General features: G+C 39.5%; 1 protein-coding gene across 1 annotated transcript in view; it reads left to right on the forward strand.

Moving 5' to 3' along the window:
- The window catches only part of WWTR1 (WW domain containing transcription regulator 1), a 46,149-nt gene that overhangs the window by 22,376 nt on the left and 4,121 nt on the right, over positions 1–19,652 (forward strand). The window contains exons 2-5 of the mRNA XM_040074493.2: positions 2,444–2,580; positions 13,434–13,627; positions 18,196–18,329; positions 18,885–18,997. Of these exons, the coding sequence (XP_039930427.1) occupies positions 2,444–2,580; positions 13,434–13,627; positions 18,196–18,329; positions 18,885–18,997 (578 nt within the window). The remainder of the gene's footprint in view (positions 1–2,443; positions 2,581–13,433; positions 13,628–18,195; positions 18,330–18,884; positions 18,998–19,652) is intronic.

Below are 19,652 nucleotides of genomic sequence, written 5' to 3' on the forward strand. Positions count from 1 at the left end.
AGAGAACTGGTGTCCCTCGTGCTGCTGCTTGCTGATTTAAACTCACTGTGATGTCTCGGCACGGCTGCAGTGGAAGTTAGGGATTGGAGCCTTGCAGTTACAAAATGCAGGACAAAAGCAAGAGACTGATACCTCAACAGGAGGCATTTAACAAAAACCTAAGGTGCAACAGGTGGAACAGAATCCTGAAGTCCAAGTAAAATACTCAGCTGTTTAGATCTGAGCTTTGATTTAATTTTTCTTTAATGAGCATCCACTGTTGGGATATAATTTCCCACTTCCTGAACTGGAGCACTGCAGGACTTTAAGGGTGGGAATGCCATGGTCTGAGCAGGTTGGAGAAGCAGTTATGGTAGCATGTTCTCTGTCCTATTTGTCAGATTCTTGTGTATCTCATTTGAGTTGTAAATATTTAACTTTCCCTGTTTTTATTGGAACATGTAAAGTTCTTGTTTGCATATGGAGACCCCCATCAGTCTCACCTGTGATGCAGAAACAGAAGCTAAAATGGACATCTCTACTTTCCTGTTCTGCTTGTTTATGAATTAAGACCTTGTTGAGAAATGGCCTGCTGTGATATTAGGATTTCTAATAATAAGAGATGCAAAAATTGCTCATGAAAACCTTGAAAGTGAGAATTGCAGTGTGGATTTTGGGGCTGCTTTGTCATATGTTTGAATATGCCTCAAGTAAGAATCCTATAAAAGTTATAAAAGCAAGGTATAGAAGTTCCTTACTTACCTACTTAGTTCTATTTCAATATTATAGATGAAGCAAGATATTGTTAAAATTTGAGGTTCTTTGACTTCATGCACCATATGCAAGAATTCTTATACTTGAAATGTAAGAGTAAAGAGAAGAAAAGCTAAAATGTAATAAAGGTTTACAATGAGGGGAGAATAAAGTGTTTTAATCCTAGAGAGAAGCAATGGTGAGTGGTTTCATTGTGAATAATAACAAACAAATACTCTAGAAGCTGTGAAGAAAGGAAGTGACTCAGCAGTTTGAGGCTGAGTAACATTCATGTAAAAGCGTGATCTTCCATTTGGGAATTGTACATTAAATGCAAAATATTAGGAGAAGAAAATCACTACAGGCTACATAAAGATGTCACATTTTTCTCTTCTTCAAAAATGGTCTATGTTATTTTCTTTTTCTTATTATTGTAATTCACACCATTTTTGGTAATACCTGAGGTGTATATCACAATATAGACTGAAACTCGGTTGTGAAATTGGTCAGGTTTTCAGCTCGGTATGGAGTGGTGACAGCAGTGGTGGCAGCAGTGACGGCCATGCCACTAGGGTCTGCAGAAACAATGGCAAGTTTAAGATGGCACTCAGTAAAGATTTTAGGCTGTTCTTTTATGAAAGTTGAAACAAAATGGTTTTCAAGACACGGAATGTTTAAATTTTTATGCTTCTTGATGTGTTCCTCTTAAAGACTTACATCTTTGTAACAAAAAAACTGGTAGAGAGGAACCCACTCAAGCACAGGCAGTAACCTGATTTGTTGGTTGGGCTTGGAGCCAGGCAATCCCTTGATAGATACCAGACTGTTGATTGCTTTAACATACTTCCTTTTTCCTCTCTTGTATCAAACAGAGTTGCACGCTCAGCTTTAAAATGCTTGTCCTATTAAGTTTCTTACCAAGCAGATGCATTTCAGTGTAAAGTTTCGGTTGCAACAAAACCATAGTTCTTTCACCACTGAATTCTGTGGCCAAAAATATTTTGCGGTGATCATTGTTATGGTTACCTCACTGTAAAATTTATCTGGATTTGTGCATGACTCCACTGTTTTCAGGGTAATACATGAATATGAGAGTTGGCATTCTGAAATGGTAGGTGTGTTGTTAACTACACTGCAATACAAGCTCTTGGTGCCTTTGCAGAGAAACTGGTGATTGCACATGAGTCATGAGGCTGTAATTGGCCTGGTTTGGTGGTGGGAATATGTGCTGGTATTCTTGGAGACATACAGAAAGAGTCGTTTTCATAGTATGAAAAGCAACAAAGCAGCTGGATTTGGCAAGACAAACACTTGTGTTTTCAACACTCGGCAAAATGACTATTGCTGAGTGAGGAATGGCCATATATTGAGTATGTGGAAAAAGACTGGTAGGACAAGAGTAAACAACTCTCAGACAATTAAATAATTTGAAGATGAGTGTGTATTACAGATTTTCAGTATGACAACAGAATTTACCAACTGTTCAAGATAAAGTAATTATTCAACAGTAGAGCAAAAGAAATTAGAACAGCAGGGGCAGAAGATCAGAAGAAAAACAACCAGATGATAGATAATTTTAAGTGGGTGAAGGTGAGATGACAAGGGCAGACATGGAATAAGAAAAACAAATAGGACTTTCATGACATTATGCTTAACTGTTTATATAATATACCAGATATTTTATGTTAAACTTATATCTTTTCTTTCTCAGTCATATAGAAAAAATTACAACATGGCAAGATCCTCGAAAACCTATGAACCAGCCACTGAATCCTGTTAGCCACCATCCTGCAGCCACGTCCACACCGGTGCCACAGAGGTCCATGGCAATGTCTCAGCCAAATCTCAGTGAGTACTGGATGGCGTCTCTCTGGTGAAAACACAAAAGAGAGAGGAGAGACACCTCCTGATTTGTTTGTCAAAGTCATTTTGGGTTCAAGAAGGTAGCTCTGATTCTGCTATCAGACCTAACAGTATGTTCTCCCCTTCATTGACTTGATTTTCCCCTCTGTAGATTTGGCAGCAAGTGAATTTGTGCTGTTTGAGGTGAAGTTCTATCATCTCATGTTCTATTTTAGAGCCTCCCTGGCTTTTTGGTGTAGTGTTAGACATAGAGCAGTAAGTTCTATCTGTGTTTTTCTGTTCTGAGGTGGTATAACACCCCCATCACAAGCCCCCCATATCATGTTCAAGCTGTTGCCCACAGTTTACTCTGTTTCTTCAGGTCAGAAGGTATAGCTGGTTTGCTTGTTAGCTTGTTTATGGTGGTGGGGCGTTCGTGTGGTGAGGTTCTGCATTGGAAGCAACTTGCAAACTACTAAAAAGTTGGCTTTGCAGTATGAATTAGCCACAAAATTCTTATAACGGGTGTGATTCCCTTCCCAGAAATATGGTTTCTGTTCCGCACTTCAAGTGTAAATTTAATTATCAACTTACATCAGTCTGATATTGCCAGATTTAAGCCTTAGTGAAAATAAAGCCATGAAAACTCTAAAATTTTAAAGAAAAATTGTAAATGGAAGAAAACATGTTCACGTATAACTGAGAATTGCAAATAGTCCCTAACATTTCTACTACTCAAGAAAATGAGAACAGGTGAGCTTACAGGCTCAAGATCACAAAACTATGTCAAAAAGGCAGACTTAAAAACACATAGCTTATTCTTGTTCTGGATAATTTTTGGTAAGTTGATCTCATGGTTTCTTGATTGTCCACTTGCAATGGGGTTCATGAGTGCTTTACATGCCAAGAAAACACTGAACATTTGTCTGCTAATGATCACCAACAGAAGTAGTGCAGTATTTACTTTTGTCTTAAATTTATAAGAAACACCTAGGCTGACTTCTGAGGTAATAATCTTCAGCTCTTTTTTTCTACCTTGTTCTTATCAACTGCCTTGCTTGCGTATATGCAGTAAGAGTGTTGGTTATGTTACAAGATTTAGTGGGCAGTAGCAAACCATGATGTGAGAGTGGATATCTGCGGAAGAAACCTGAATAAAACCTGAAAGGTTAGGCTATCTGTGGAGTGTCACAGCACATGGTAAAACTAATAATTGCTCTGCTGTGGCTTCAAACCACAGCTGTGTGTGGGTCAGGCTGTTTATAGGAGTGCTGGAATGGCCAAGAGGTAAGAATAGGACAGCAGGGTTTCTGTTCATACCAACTCCTCCGCTTATGTTAACATCTGTTACATTGTCCCTAGTTAAAAATCAGCAGTGCCATAAATGAGGACAGCGTACAGAACATTTTTCCCCTCAGTTTATTAGTGTAAGTGAATCAAAGCCAAATTCTGGACCAAAACACATGTGTACTGAATTTTAGGGGAAGGTCTTGCTTGAAATTCAAAGGATTAGAAATAAAAGTCTATACCAAATGAAAAGTCTGTTCTTGAAGGTATTTCAGGTGCCCAATAAGGGTATTTCCACAGACTTCAAAATCTGTCCCATTAAATACAGTCTGTATTTCATCCAGTACCTGTCATATGTATATGTATATATGTGTATATATATGTGTGTGTGTGTGTGTGTGTGTATATATATATATATATGATGAGGTTCTACTTTTTTGTAGGTATATATGCAGTTCTTGGCATAGCGCTTCAGATGTGTGATTGAATTTCCCACTAGAAATAGTGTAAAAATCTACACAGTGTCCGTATTTATTTAACCCAGAAAACGTTCCAGCAATATGTCTTGGTGAATTTTTCTAATTTTGATGGCTTTCAGAGGCACGCTAAGTGTGATGCTGTTTTTTTTAAATATATCTTGTAAGATTTAATCTAGAAACTGTATATGCATGTGTGCACACATAGAGAGATTGCAGTAATCTGCACAGAATACTGCAGCCTCTGAATACTTCATGTGGCAGTTTAAAATCCATGTGACTGTCGTTTCCAGTACTACAGTAGAATGTCTCTATTTTCAAATTGCTGTGGCTAAAAGGAAGGGCCTTTCTGCTCCTCTGTGCTGGCAGCAGTGTAACTGCTCAGCGTTTCTGGGTCTGCTGCCCAGGGCAGTGAGCAGTGCTGGCCTGGCAGCCAGACCCCGGCGCAGGAGCGATTGTGCCAGCGTCTCGCAAACACGAGCAGCGGGGGCTGGATACCCAGCAACACCACTCTTCTGGCCCTAATTTTGTGACTTTGCAACAAATGAAGTCTGTGCATCTGTCTTTTGCCTTAGCTTTGTGGTGGGGTTTTTTGGAGGGTTTTTTTAGGGTGGTTGTTTGTTGTTGTTGTTGCTGTTTTGTTTGTTTGTTTGGTTTGAGTTTTTTTTTGTACTGTGGGAGTTAAAAGAAGTTTTTCTTTTGAAGATGTGCCACTTAAAAGGATTTAAGTATTTCATGTCTACACGCTGGTCTGCACTTCCAATTACTAACACATGAGTTTTCCTTGTAATTCTTATGAAAAGGAGGAAAATATTGTTTATTTTGTACAGCTTGATGCTTTGGTTTATAAACTCCTTTCAGCGACATTTGCTGGGAATTGTAAAAAGGCAGTTTAAAACATTTTATCAAAGCACAGAGTGTGACTAAGTGATACCAAATCATAGTATGCCCATGTTGGAGGCAAAAGAAAGCATATAATGAAAGTTGGTTGAAGTTAGTAGTTATACTTTTAAAAATCTGCTCTATTTTTCTATCTTTTCTCTTACTATGGTTTTATGTTGCCTATTTATGAGCTGTAAGTGAGCACTTCATTAGTTTTAGTTTTCACACTAACATTTAAATCACTGCCTTTAAAATGTTATGGAACAAAGGCATCAGGTGTTTTTCCTTTGATGCATCTTGTTAAATTTACAGAAAAGTAATATATGCTAAGCATGTTTCTGTGCTCATTTTCACACCACCACTAAATTCAGTGACATTTCATGAATGAAAAGGAAATTTTGTCACATAGATTGAAAGCATATTCTTGCAGGTTAGCCTGTATTCAGGCTTGTTCAATTAGATTTTTCTTAACATTTTACCTCCGTTATTCTTCTAAGATGATTTGTAGATGTATATACTAAGAAAAGCGCAGCATTAATAGGAATGTTTTCAGTGTATATTTCGTTGTTGAAAGCAAAAGGAAAAGTGATCAGCCTCAGACTAAAGACAAGAAGAAGCAGTGTACTTCTTACATCTTCATAAGGACATCAGAAACTTCATTTACTGTGACGCTGATTCGGCAGAGATCCTAATTTTCTGCCCATTCTAAAACAGTCTCTTCCTGCTGATTGATAAGGTGTTAACTACCTCTTCCCAATCAATTATTGTAGTAGAATCAAGGGCCATTTGTGGAAGGAGGATTGCGCTAAACCCTTGTTTTAGTTGTCAGGCCTACGTCCTTGAACAAGGAGACCAAGCTCCAGGGACCCTGTGCCTGAGAGGAAAGAGAGAGCAGTTGCAGTGCACCAAGATAAGGGTCACTGCTGTCTGAATCTGAGCCACACACGCCCTTCTGCCTTCATGGCATTTCCTGAAGAAAAAAGTTTGTGGAGGATGATTTTGAGCTATGTGTAGCAAGACTTAGATGAAAAATTAGGTCCTCACAGGAGTTTCTTTTGTAAGATTTTTTAAATTAAATGCTACTTGTTTTGTAGCCTTTCTCTATTCTACATTATGCAACACTCAAAACCATTGTTATTTCCATCCTTCTCCCTTCAAAGTGTTTTAAAGAGATTTCTTTTGTGATTGTACTCTTCATCCAGTGAGTAAGCACAATCTGGTCTTCATTTAAGTATTTTCCAAATTTAACAATTTACAACTTACTTTGCCATAAAATAATGAACCTCTCTAAGAGTTTATGGTTTCTGGATAAGATAGCAAGAATTTATAAGTGAGTTCCTTAAAAAGCTCATACAAAAAGAACATACTATCTGCAAAAAAACTCAGAAGACTTCTTGCCCACCCTGTGGCACAGCTGGATGTGGGATTTGGGCCTTGGAGCAAATAGCAGTTGCAGGCTACAAGGCAGAGTCACTCTTCATCCCACGTGAGTGACAGAAACGTGTTAAGAGCAGTTCCCAGAGTTTGCTAGTTTGAGAGTTTTGGGCACTGCCACTTTGTGAAAGGCCTCTGAGTTTGTTTGGGTGTGGGTAGGGGCTTTCAATTTATCTGTCTGTGGTTAAAATTGGTGTTTGGTCTAACTCAAGGCACCAAAGCCCAGCCAGGGGGGGTGTCCCTGATGCTCCCCACTATCCGGCCACCACTGTCCCCTCTGCCTCTCTTCACAGTGGATACTCCAGCAGCAGCAGTTACGGAAAGGGGCGCCTGGTTTTACCGATTCTGGTATGAAAGAGAACTTGTATGATTCATCAGACTGTGCACAGACGGGATTGATGGGCAGAAGGGGTTTTAAATGCTGTAGTTACTCATGACCTAGCTGTCAGGGGGGGAGTGACAAGGTCTGGAGCTCAGGGACGAGCTGTGTTCATGTGGATCTTATAAGTGTGACAGCTGAGCCATCTTCTATTATCCTCTCTGTTTTCTCCCTTGCAATGTATTATTTTCTGTGTAAGTTTGGACAAGGTGGTCTTTCATGGTCCCTGCTGACTGGGGCTGTTCTGTGATGATGGTTGATACATAGTGTCTGTTGACCCAGGTAAAGCTGCCTTCAGAAAATGTACCTGGATCGCAGGTAACATAGTGACTGACATAGTAACTTATAAAGATATATTCTTATATTTATTCTTAGGTTCTGCCAAAATGAATTCATTCATATGCACATTTGCAGGTAAAAAAAATCATAAATAATATTATAGTTCCTGAAATTTTCAGTGTTCCTCAACTCTATCTATATCTGGAGCAGATTGTACTTTATCTCTGTGCTACTGGTTTATCAGCTGTCTGCTAGTCACGTCCTCCAAGAGGTTTGATAAGAACCTAATTAGTGGCCTCATTCTGGTGTACTGAATGGAAGGATAGTTGCTGGGAGATCAGTGTTAATGTTGTGAGCTCACAAAGATGGAGATGCCTGTTCTGAGGTACGGACTTCTTTCGTGGATGGGTTTCCACACAGCTGAGGCCTTGCACAAGTTCGGGTTGTGTCCATCACAGAACAGCTTAGGTGGGAAGGGGCCGTGCGAGGGCTCTAACCCAGCCCCCACTGAAAGCAGGGTCAGCAGTGGGACAAGAGCAGGAGTTTGGGGCGTTGTGCACTTGAGCGTAGAAATCCTTTGTGACCGAGGAGAAGGTGCTGGTGTAGTTCTCATGTGTTCATCAGGAAGAAAACTGGCACCATGAAGGGAATAGATGCTCTATCATCAGCACTGAGTGGAGGAGTTTCAGAACATGTCACACACCCACGCACGCACACAAAGACTTAAGAATGGAGAAAAATTTCTGGCAGAGGGAGAAGCCCCATTGTACTTTAGTTTGCTCGTGACATCTTCACTTTCACCTGATCGGATTATGTGTAAATACTGACTGTAAGAAAAATAACATGGCTCATCTCTAGCAGAAGCTGGTAATATTTATCTGCATTTTATAAATCAACCAATTCAGGCAGAAAACAGTGGAAAACCTGATGTTACTTTGTTTAGTGTCAGTGTATGCATTGGTCCTGAGAGTTCAACCACATTTACTTCTTGTATCGATCTCCAGGTGAAAAACTATTTGGTTGTTCTGTTTTCGTTTTCCCTTCTGAAGAAGAGAACCTTACGTCAGCAGGTACAAGCAGGCATGACCCAAGTGATACGAGCAGGATGGCTTTCACTATTAATTCACTGGTTCTCTAAGATGAAGGACATAGGGTATTACAAATTAGAGTTTTTATTGTGAAGAGCCTCTGACACTTGTTGTTTAATGGAAAATCATTCATGAATCTAAGAAGTTTAGCTTTCAGCTGCATTGCTAGTGGTTTTTCAAATGGGTCTGGACAACTGGGAGTTATAGCGCTTTACTTCTGGTTTCATTTTTTTTAACCAGCCAGGAAATCCAATCAATAAAACAATGCCAAAATCCTATCTAGGAGTAATAAACACATGAACCAAAGTTTCCATATCCTGCCATGATAAAAGAGGTGTAGCTACTATTGTTTAAGGATGACAAAAAGCAGTTTTGGTAACTATGTCAAAGCCAGTCTCTGGAGAACACAGAAACTCCCAAAGCGTTCAAAACTGGATGATGTGTATTTGAGTGTTCACTAATGCCCATGAAGAGTGTTCTCTTATGACCAGGATTTTTCAAGTCTTGGCTTGCATTGGCTAGAAATTTGGCTAGAAATGTGTGACCCTGAGAGGAACGCGTTTTTCCCTCTCTGTTGTCCATACCCTCATACCACCTGCATGATGGAAAGGCTTCCTGTTCCAGGTCATTTGTAATTACTGGACATCCTGAAAGAGGCGAACACAATTAATTTGTGGTCAGTGTGAATAATCTTGGCACCTGCTTCTGATGATTACTTGCAGGAGAGCTGAAAGCATTATAGAGGATTTGCACGATCTGTGGGGATGAGAGTTTTGTGATGCAGCTCTCAAAAGAATGAGGGGGTTTTGGTTGTTTGCAATAAAAATCTCTAACAAGTGATTTATCAGGCAGATTTCAAATGGAGTAATTTATTTACGTTTAAGGGCAGTGGTTAATAGGTCTAGAGTGTAATAGGAATTAATTTCAGTATCAGGTAAATTAAATCAAAGGACACACACCTTTAAACCAACCATTGGCCATCTAGTAAATCTGACATGTTAAAGGTTGATGTGTTCAAGAGAGATGTTGGCATTTTTTTCAAATTCTAGTAATTTTTAACTTTGACACAAAGGAGTTCCTGTTGGTGTAAGCATTTCCCCTCAAGGGTAGTAGTCCAGACATGTGACAGTGGAAGAGTGGAGGGTCATTTCCATAGTTTCAAAGTGAATGAAATGCAAAAGCTGAGGACTGCATGAAGCAAAAGTAAAAATAATTTATTAAATATTTTAAATCTAACAGTCATCAGTAACTAATCATTAGCATTAAAACTGTCTCTCCACTCAAGCAGCCCCCATCATCACTTTTTGTTACTGATTTATCGTTAAAAGTGCTTGCAGGGTAATCTCTAATCTTTTAAATAACTTCCTGATAATCATAGCTTTGATGTTGCACCTGCAGGTTGTTTGTATTGTTTATTTTAATCTTAAATAATTGAAGATAGGAAAGATTAGTTAAATGTGAATGTCACAGACCTTAACAGCTGAAACTGTTGGGAAATCTCTATATAGCTATTTTCAGCTCAGAAATCTGAATAAAGGAGTCTCTGTGCACTGGGATAACGCAACTTTTTGCTTTAATACTTTACAGATTTTTGGAACAAAATGCACCAGAACTGAAAAGCAGCATTTTTTGCTGACCTTGTTAGAAGGCTAATGCTTCTTTCTGGGAAATAAATGAAACAGGCAGTTCTTTGTTCGCTGAAGTGGAGTGAGAAAAGGAGGGGAGCCCAGTCTTTTTTTCTTTACAGTGTCATGACTAAGTCAGAACTGTAGATGGCTGGGGGTTCTTTTGGTTGGTTGGTTGGGGATTTTTTGTTCGTTTTTTTTGTTTGGTTGTTTGTGGGGTTTTTTCTGGTTTTTTGTTTTTTTTTTTTGACTAGGGCAGACATTTGTTTTTCATCAGACTATGTTATATGAGATCTGGTGCTGGCTAGTTCATCTGAATTTGGGTCTGGGTTGCCTATAAACAGACCAGAAAGGTCCACAGTTACATCCAGATACTTCTGATACGTGAATAAAAGTTGGTGCAATCAGTTCAATGCAAATGACAAAAATGATTGTCACTTTCATGTTTTGGCTTCTACAACTTGCAGTGTCTCTTGTCCACAAAATAATACTTCCCTAGTATATATCCAGCAAAGTCATCAACAGAAAGGTCTCCTACATTGTCAGAAAACATAATTTACTTGGATACCAATATTAATTTAAAACCAAACAAAAGCAATAAAAGAATTATTTTATTTTTTCATCTCACAGGAAAAAGAAAACTACATAGATCTAACTTGATGTAAACTAAATACTTGCAATTTCACGGACTTCAGTGGAACTGTGGTTGCATAGTTCAGGTTTGGAACTTAGCTCCATATTTTTACTTGCTTTCATTTGGGCTGGATAATTGCGTAATGTCTGTTTATTAAAAGACTTACTTCATTTCGTAAAATAAATTTTGTTTTCCTCAAGAGAACTGGATTCAAGGCCACCCTGAGTCTGTCTGCTGTAATGACGAATACTTTTCTTCTCTTATGTTAGACCAAGTCTCCTTTACCACAGAGTGGTAGATTTGCGCTTTGGAATATTTTTTTTCTTTGCAGAACTTTAGAAATGTTACACTGGAATCCCAGACCCTGCCTAGTGAATCGAAGCTTACTGAAGGCCATTTGTTTTTCTGTAGTAACTTTTTGACCTCTCAAAACCAGCCTGATGGTCCCAAGGCTCCGCAGAGCCCTGGCTGAGAGGAGCTGTCGAGGGTCCCTGGTGTGTCTGATGGTGTCAGTGCACTGAGAGTGGGGTCTGTGTTGGGCAGTCTAGCTGGAATGTGAACTGTGGGTTTTTCTTTTTTTAATCCAAACTCCATCATGTTACTCATACCATTCAAGTACAAACTCAGAACTGAAATATAAATTAATGCAGGCATTACTAAAACATCATAAATAGCACAACAGATGTGCCATATGATTATATCACAAGGAACAGAAATTTGTAGAATGTCATTGTTTGTTAAGTTGCTCGCTGGGGCTGACACAAGACTTTTCCTTTCACTGGGCTTGTTCAGACCATTAGTGCCAAGGAGTTATCAGCTGTATACCAACTCACTTTGACTGCCTGGGTTCAGTTCTGGTTCACTTGTGCAGTTACAGGAAAAGCACTTAGGTGAAATATTTTTCACAAGCTAAGCTCAAGTTTATACCACAAGGGTAATTTGTCCATTGTTGGGATTCTTTTTATTCTACCAGTGTATTTAAAGATTCACTATTAATTTGAAATCTAGACAATATCAGACCTATCAAGCATCCTTTAAAGTATTCCAGATACAAAAATTTTTCTGTTTTCCCTATGCCTATCATTGTAACGCTACCCTTAAGAAAAGCAACTTAGTTTATTCCATTTCTTTTCCCCTTCTTGTTTGAAAAACTGACACAGTGAAAATTAGTAAAGCAGTAAGAAGTCTTAGCCCTGTAATAACTGTATCATCACTTTTTGCCTCACTTCTTTTGAAGAGACGGGTGTTCTGCCTGTGTGCTGGGATTTGCCCAAGTGGGTGGAGTTGCAGGACAAAACCTACCTGACATTACCTATAGTGTTGCATATGAAATTATGTGAAGATCTAGCCCATGTCTGATAGAATCAGAGTCAGTGGATCATTTGGGTTGGAGAAGCACTCGAAGGACATCTAGTCTAACCATTAACCCAGCATGCCAAAGTCGCCACTGACCCATGTCCTCAAGTGCTACAACCATACAGCTTTTAAATCCCTCAAGGGATGGGGACCCCACCACCATCCTGAGCAACCTGTACCAGAGCTGGATAAATCTTCTGGCAAAGAAATTTTTCCTAATCTCCAATCTAAACCTCCCGTGGGATGATACACTGGCATCAAGTGTTTCAAAGATGGTTTGGATCTGCCTGCATGCTTTCCACAAGGTCCAGAAGGATTATTAGTGTGGGCTTTGCACCACCTACAGGTAGTAAAGCTGTCCTTAGCTCCAGACTGGCCCTGGACTTGGCTCAGGTCTAATTCCCACCTGGTCCATGCAGCTAGACCTGATCTGCATGAGTAATAAATCTAACCTGGGTCCTGAACAAACCATAGAGTTAACATGTTAATAATTCACTGTGTTTCACTCCTGGCTTATCTGGAGGATATCAATGCTGGATGCTATTCTTAGCACCATAAACAGGAAAAAAATTGTCTTGGTAAGATGGGAATGATACCTGCTGTCTGAGGTGACAGGGCATTCTATTAGCTTTGTGACATGTTGGCACCAGAGTGAAACAGAGAGCTACACAGACTTGCAATTTCTTCCATAGCATTTCTATGAGTAAAAATGTCCATCTCGCAGAGAATTCTGCTCTGATTAATATTTTCTGAATTTGATCAGAAACGATGATGCTGATTTAAGAAACATTAACAATCTAAGCAGCATTAACTTGCTCAGCAACTGCCTTCTGTCAGCAAGTGAAGGGGTTTACCTGGGTATAACTCAGGTTTGCTTACTAAAGGTCCTGTTTCTAACCCTGCCGTCTATGATGTTCTTCCCCTGTCAACCTTGTGAATATCCTACCAAAAGTGGGGCATTGATGGGTCATGTTCTAAAAGAAAAGGCTTCAGTTGTTAATTGAAAATTACTTCTGGTAATAATAATAATTGATTTAAATCTGTCAATAAAGAAAATTTTAAGTTGAACTATTTTTACTAGTTTACTGTCTATTATAGGCACACATTTTTAGGAATTTTCAATTAAAAAAGCTTTCATGTTATTTACTAGTTTATTATGTAAATATTTGAACATACTAGGATAAATATAAACACCTGTTTTATTGTAAGTGTTCTTGTTTGATACACTCAGAACATTAAAAAGCGTTTATTAAGCAATTGCTAGTGCAGATCTTGCCAGATGGAGTAGTTTTCTCAATCATTTGAAGTACAGAAATTTTACTAATGCATTCCTGTAAGTGAGCAGCATGTGTCCTGGGCCCTCTGTTACCTGAAAAAAGAGTTGTACCAGGGTGCCATGAGTCCTTTTCTTTCTGGCAGTGATGAGTGCCCAGCCCCAGCTGCCCCCCAGCACAGCCCTGCCGCAGCAGAGCCGCCCCCCGCAGCCCCCCGCGCTGCTGACCCTGCCCAGCGCGCTGACCACGCAGCAGCAGCAGCAGCAGAAGCTGAGGCTCCAGAGAATCCAGATGGAGAGGGAGCGAATTCGGATGCGCCAGGAGGAGTTACTGCGACAGGTAACGCCAAAGACACTCTTACTTTCTTCAAGAGCTTTTAGTTCAATGCATCTAAATTTTTAACAAGTACAGTTAGTAGCTCTGTTACTTTATGTCAAGACTAACTATGGTTAGACAAGACTAACGGTGGTAACCAAAAACCTAATATAAATAGATAATTTCATTTTTTTTCTCGAAACTAGCACTGAACAGAATATGGGATGGCCATCAGTCAGAAGTTACAGACCTCATGTCTTTCTTACCAGCCTTTCTTAATAGTCATGTAAGAGCCAAATTGTGTTCTTTGTCCGTAAGCAGCTAGGGCAACTAACACTGATTCAAGTGCAGTTTAACTTGGTTTGCATAGGAGACCACGTTCATACTTCACTGAAGATAAAGGAAGAACATATGGAATTGTTCTTGACTCCAATCCCTGCTCTTAATTTACACCCTTTGCCTTTTAGTTAAAATACAATCACATTCACATCTTACATAAACTCTTCTGATCTGATGACTTTCCAGAGTTGGTTATTTTTGGATGTTTTGCTTATTGTTCTGTTTCCTAAGTTTCAGCTCTATGTAATGACTGTACAATGTCATATTGTACAAAATAAATATGTAACTTCCTTTATAGTGCCTTAAGAAAATAAAGTTTTAAGAATTGTGTTTCATCTGTTACAGACAAGTCCACTAGTGGTGTTGTGTATGCATGGCATATTAATCAGATTCCTTAGTGGAAAAAAATAACCCGTTTCTCAGAAGCAGCATGAAAGAAGTACACTTTATCCAAAAACATCATTATTTGTCGCCTTGCAAATGCTGCAGTGAATTTTTCTAAGTACCTTTAAAAATGGCAGCTTTCACATGATTAAGGTGGCAGCCTCTGACATCGGCAGGGGTCACAAGTCTTTTGTGTAGCTTCTTTCCCATCAGGAGCTCATGACAGAAATGGGTGTGAGAAGAGGGTGAGGATGAGCTTAGTCTGATTGTCATCATGCCAACAAGTTTAGCTATTTTTACTCTCTTTGGCTCTATTCTTGATTCAAGACAAGAGCAAATTAGGCTTCAAAACAGTTGTGCCATTAGCACAAGGGAGGGTTTTGCTGTTTTGCTGACTTTGAAACCGATACATTCACAGCGCTCTTCAGCTGTGCCGTGCTCAGTCAAGACTTCCACTTGCTGTGCCCACTACCGCCCTGCCCCTGTGGTGTTTGCTGAAGCTGCACACTGCATGAAGCAGTACAGCATCATTTTGCATTACTGAAGTTTTTTACAACTGTTGTATCTCTTAGGGAAGAAAGCAAGATGCAGAAACTCTTCTTCCTAACAGAACGTTGTAAACTTCCTTGCAGTAACCCCAGTATCCTGAACCCTGGCATCTGAGGGTGCAATGATGAACCCCTCAGGTCATCAGTGTTCAAGTACAGTTACTTCTGACCTGACTCCCTTGCTGGTTTTGCTTTTGTAGCATAACCTATCTAAGGAAAAAATGCTGAGTAAGTGTGTATGCTGCTGCTAGCAGCTGTGAGGAGGTGCAGAGTGTTTGAGTGAGAGGGATTCTTTGGAGGGCCACAACCTTTCAGCCCAGTAGCAGCTGCTGGCTCCCCACAGCCATTCCTGGCAGCAGCTGCTGGGGTGGAGCAGCATGCCCAGCTGGGAAGAGGTCATAGCTCTGGAAGCTCTTGGCTTAGGGAATTTCTTTCCTTCTTTGTCCTTCTTTTCATGTAGTTGCTAAAACCCCAGAGCTCTAGATTGAGTACATGCAAGAAGGGCAGCATTTCAGAAAACCAGTATGATAGCATCTATTTAAAGGTTTCCTTACACAGTTTTTGTCATTCCATAAGGAGTTAATGTTCTTTTACACTAATTTGGTTTTGCTGGCTTTCCAAAGGAAAAGAGAGAAATCTGCTTGCTGCTTCAGAGCTTCTTGGAAATGGAAGTCAGTAGAGGTAATGTCAGCCAGAAATCTCTGAAAGGTCCTGCAGAGAAAGTGCCCCAGCGCTTCTCTGTGTGCACCAGGGCCATTGTGCACTGTATATGGAAGGGTACAAATAGTCCCGAAGAGGCAACACTTCTTAGAGGCTTCTTTCTGGTCCAGGGGCTCCTATTGCATAAATTGTCCACAGAAGGTTACAGGGGCTCAGAAGGGTCTGAAGAAGCATTGGAGGAATATGCAGAGAAACATTTATCACTGTTTTGTCCTCACAGAGTGGGCCTTTACTGGCTTGCTACAACCTGAAGAGAAAAATGCCCCACTGTGCTCCTTCCACTGCACAGATTGGCCAAGGGTGTGATTTACTGGTGGCATAGGCAATGTCTACATCTCTCGCTTTCCACCCTAAATATGAGGACTGGCACAAGAGGAATTGCATCTACCAGCGATGTAAACCCACTATAAAAACGCTCTCACTCATCTCCCCCAGCTGGAAATGGGGGTTTGGCAACTAAGGATGGAGCTCAGGTTAGTTCTGCCAAGGAGAGTTCCAGGAAATGTGACAAGAAATTTCTGGGCTTGTCTGGGATACAGCTAAAAAATATGGACACATCAGAACTGCGTTCTGAGGCAGGGAATCATTCAACTCACTGTAATTCTGTGCAGCTTTTAAAGTGTTTTGAAGACAACCACTCATGAAGTTCTTGACATGACTGTGATACCAGAATACTGTGGGTTTTTTGGTTTATTTTATTTTGTTACTTATTTTGAAAATCTTCTTTGGGTTTATGTGTCATCGTGCCAAGCAGATCATTAAGGGCATTTGGTACTTTTTGAGCTGAATGCCAGGAGTGGTCTCTGCTGGTCTCAGAAATGGCCAAAGTGGAGTGACCCGCCTGCATTCAAGGACTGAGAGCTCGCTGGCGTGGCTGAGACTGTAATATTGCCGCTCACAGGGCTGCGGACGTCTCTGCTATTATTTGCCAGGCTTTTATCCTAGGGTAGGAGATTTACAAATATTCTTCCTTAAAACCTTTTAGTCCTGCTTAGAATAGAGAACAGGACATAATAGGGTACCAAGTAGCTTTAAACATTGTGCAGTTGACCCATTACTACTGACCATTGCTGTAATAATGTCAAAGGAGCAAAGGAATCTGACACCTGTAGCAGTACTAAAATTGCAGTGTGACTTCTGAACAAATGACCTACAGCAGAAGAACATATGTCACATATGGTGGAGCCAGTGCTCTGTCTGCTTCCCCAGCCATGTCTGACTCCAGTGTCTATTGTTCCACATTTTAAAAGTACACATGGAGTTAATATTACAAGCAACATGCAGTATATTGAAATAAAGACATGGGAGGTGAGCCATTCCCTAAGGGAGAGTAGATCAAGTAACTCTATAATAAATATGGTGTTTCTTGCAACAAAGAAGAGACAGGAAGTTAGATTATGTAACTGATAGTGGGAGCTTTTCTTTAGGGTGCAGCTTGCAAACATTTTGCTTTGGAAGGCCTGTCTAAATCTTGTGTGGCTGTAGATGTCATTCTTATATTTTAAAAAAGTACTGAAAGTATCTGCATGTAGACAGCTAAAAAAGATACCTTCCCCTTCTCGGAGGTTTGTACATTTTCACAGACTCCAGCTGATTAAACTCTAAATAGAAATGTCACTGTTAAAATTGTCACTTGACAAATGTAACCATAAACATAAACTATCATACATAAGCTATTAAGAATCGTAGGAATGTTCTTAACACTTGCTAAATACTGACACCATCTAATGTATATTATATTTTATCAATTGATATATTGATACTTTTATTATAAAGGAAACATTGCATTAATGGGCACCAATGTGTGTTACGTTGTTCACAAAGAGCCCAGACCACTCCTCCTGAATGAAAAAAAAATAGTTGAAAACATAGTAAAACATCATATTCTAGCCTTGAAAACCTGTTAGTCCTTTCTGTACTGGGAAGACTGAATGATTGATTCAGAGGAGAGAAGTTTTTCTACTAGGATTTAAATGAAATATTTACTTTGCTTGTTTCATTTAAAAAATTGAGTAAATTATGGTAAAAACAGATACAACTTTATTATTTTAAGGTTTTAGGATTTTTGTTGGGAACATCCCGATGGAGTCAGACAACCTCTATATAGAACTCTGTACCACTAGATGTCATGGGTGTTTCACAGAGATAGTGCTGGAAGGATTTACTTTCGGAAAGAGTTGCGAAATAAGTTTCCTTTGGCTCTGATTGCTCGTTTGTCATCCTGCAAATAGCAGACATGAGACAGGTCATTAGGCAAATGCTTACAATTAGGCAGAGTGTTCATTCTAAAGATTATTGAATCACAGTCTTGGTTCCAGTGGTTTTCTTGTAACATGTTAAGTACTTTATAGCTGCTGAATTACAGGCCTGGCTTCCAGACATGGTAGAACTGACAGCTAGATTCTGTGGTGCTTTAAACCAGCACTGGTGGGTATGAGAGACACTGTCTGTCTACATCATGATTTTCTTCATATCAGTGTAAACTAATACTCATCAGTGACATCACTCAGAATTACTTTCCTACGGTGTATATATTATGTGTTCACTTGTTACAAGACTGCAGTATTTCAGCCCTTCCCATGTATTTATTTGTCTTTTCAGGAAGCTGCTCTTTGCAGACAACTTCCTATGGACTCAGAAAACATGGTCCCAGTTCAGACAGCTGTGAACAACCCTGCCATGACACAGGACATGAGGCCTATTACAAATAATGGATCTGATCCTTTCTTGAACAGGCAAGTTCATTCTTCTTCATTAGACAATTGCTTCTGTTGCCTTCTCTAGACTGTTACAGCTGTCTCTCTAAAACAGACTCTTAATATCATCTGCTTTTGTTTACCTACTGCAAACAGGGGGTCTGGCTGAGTGGCTGATCTGAAATCTTTCAGTTTATGCTTCAAGAAGGAATCTTAGAAAAAGCAATAAATTGTAACAGGTGGTTTTAATTCTGTTGTTAGTGTATGTAAAAGACATGGTAGAATAGGTACATTACCCAGGTATAAATACACACACCATTTTAGGCTGTCAGAACTGATTTCATCTAGAGAGTTATATGTACATGTGTGTGTTTCAAAATTTAAGAGTGGCCTCACTTCAATTACTTTGTTATTTGGGCTGATGTGACCCAAATACGATGTTGGCTGATCAGTGGCCCACAGTTGAGGATGAGGCTTAATGACTCAGTATCTCTTTCTAATATGTAATATACTGTGTTCTCTTCCAACACTGTGTTCAGGAACTGTGTCTATCAGAGCGTCTTTACTGAGTCTTTATCACGTTTCAATTTGTAGTGGGCCATACCACTCCAGGGAGCAGAGTACAGACAGTGGCCTGGGATTAGGATGCTACAGTATACCAACGACACCTGAAGATTTCCTCAGCAACGTAGATGAGATGGATACAGGTAGATAACTCGGATTTAGTTTATAGTCCAGTTAATAACTTTGTATTATGACTGGTAATGTTTTATAATTGCAAAACTGAATGATAATCTCTGGCTTTCCTATCCAAGAGAACAGACTGGGACTGTGGGAGAAAATAACTAGAAGGTGCTTAGTGCCCAGAAGGTTCTCAGCTTTAACTTAGATCCAGATTCTGCCCTTTTATCTCAGACTGATAGTAAACAGAATAAATAAAACCTGGAAAATGCCAGCCTTAATTTCTGTTTTCATACCATTTTCCGTGGTAGAGGGAGTAAAAAGCTTGTTTTGGGTTACATGTACAAATCAATACATTTTCTAACTCTGGGAATTCGGTCTTGTTTGTAAGTCTCTTACATTGGCAAAGTTGGATTCACCTTCAAACAGAATGTATTTAGCTAGCTTAAATTTTGATACGTATTTATTTTATGTTAGTGTCCTCACGGTGTTTAAAATACTGAAATAATTTACTAGGAAATCAAGGTTATTTTCAGAGAGGGAAATTCTCAGCACTTCCTCACTCAGCCTACTTTTGAAGTCATCAGAAATTCAGTATTATGCAGAGAATGAGAGGTTTATCTATTAAAGGTTTTCATGCTTGTTCTAACTAATTCATTAAAAAAAAAAAAAAAAAAGTAA

Source organism: Hirundo rustica, chromosome 10, assembly GCF_015227805.2.
Source record: "Hirundo rustica isolate bHirRus1 chromosome 10, bHirRus1.pri.v3, whole genome shotgun sequence".
NCBI lineage: Eukaryota > Metazoa > Chordata > Aves > Passeriformes > Hirundinidae > Hirundo > Hirundo rustica.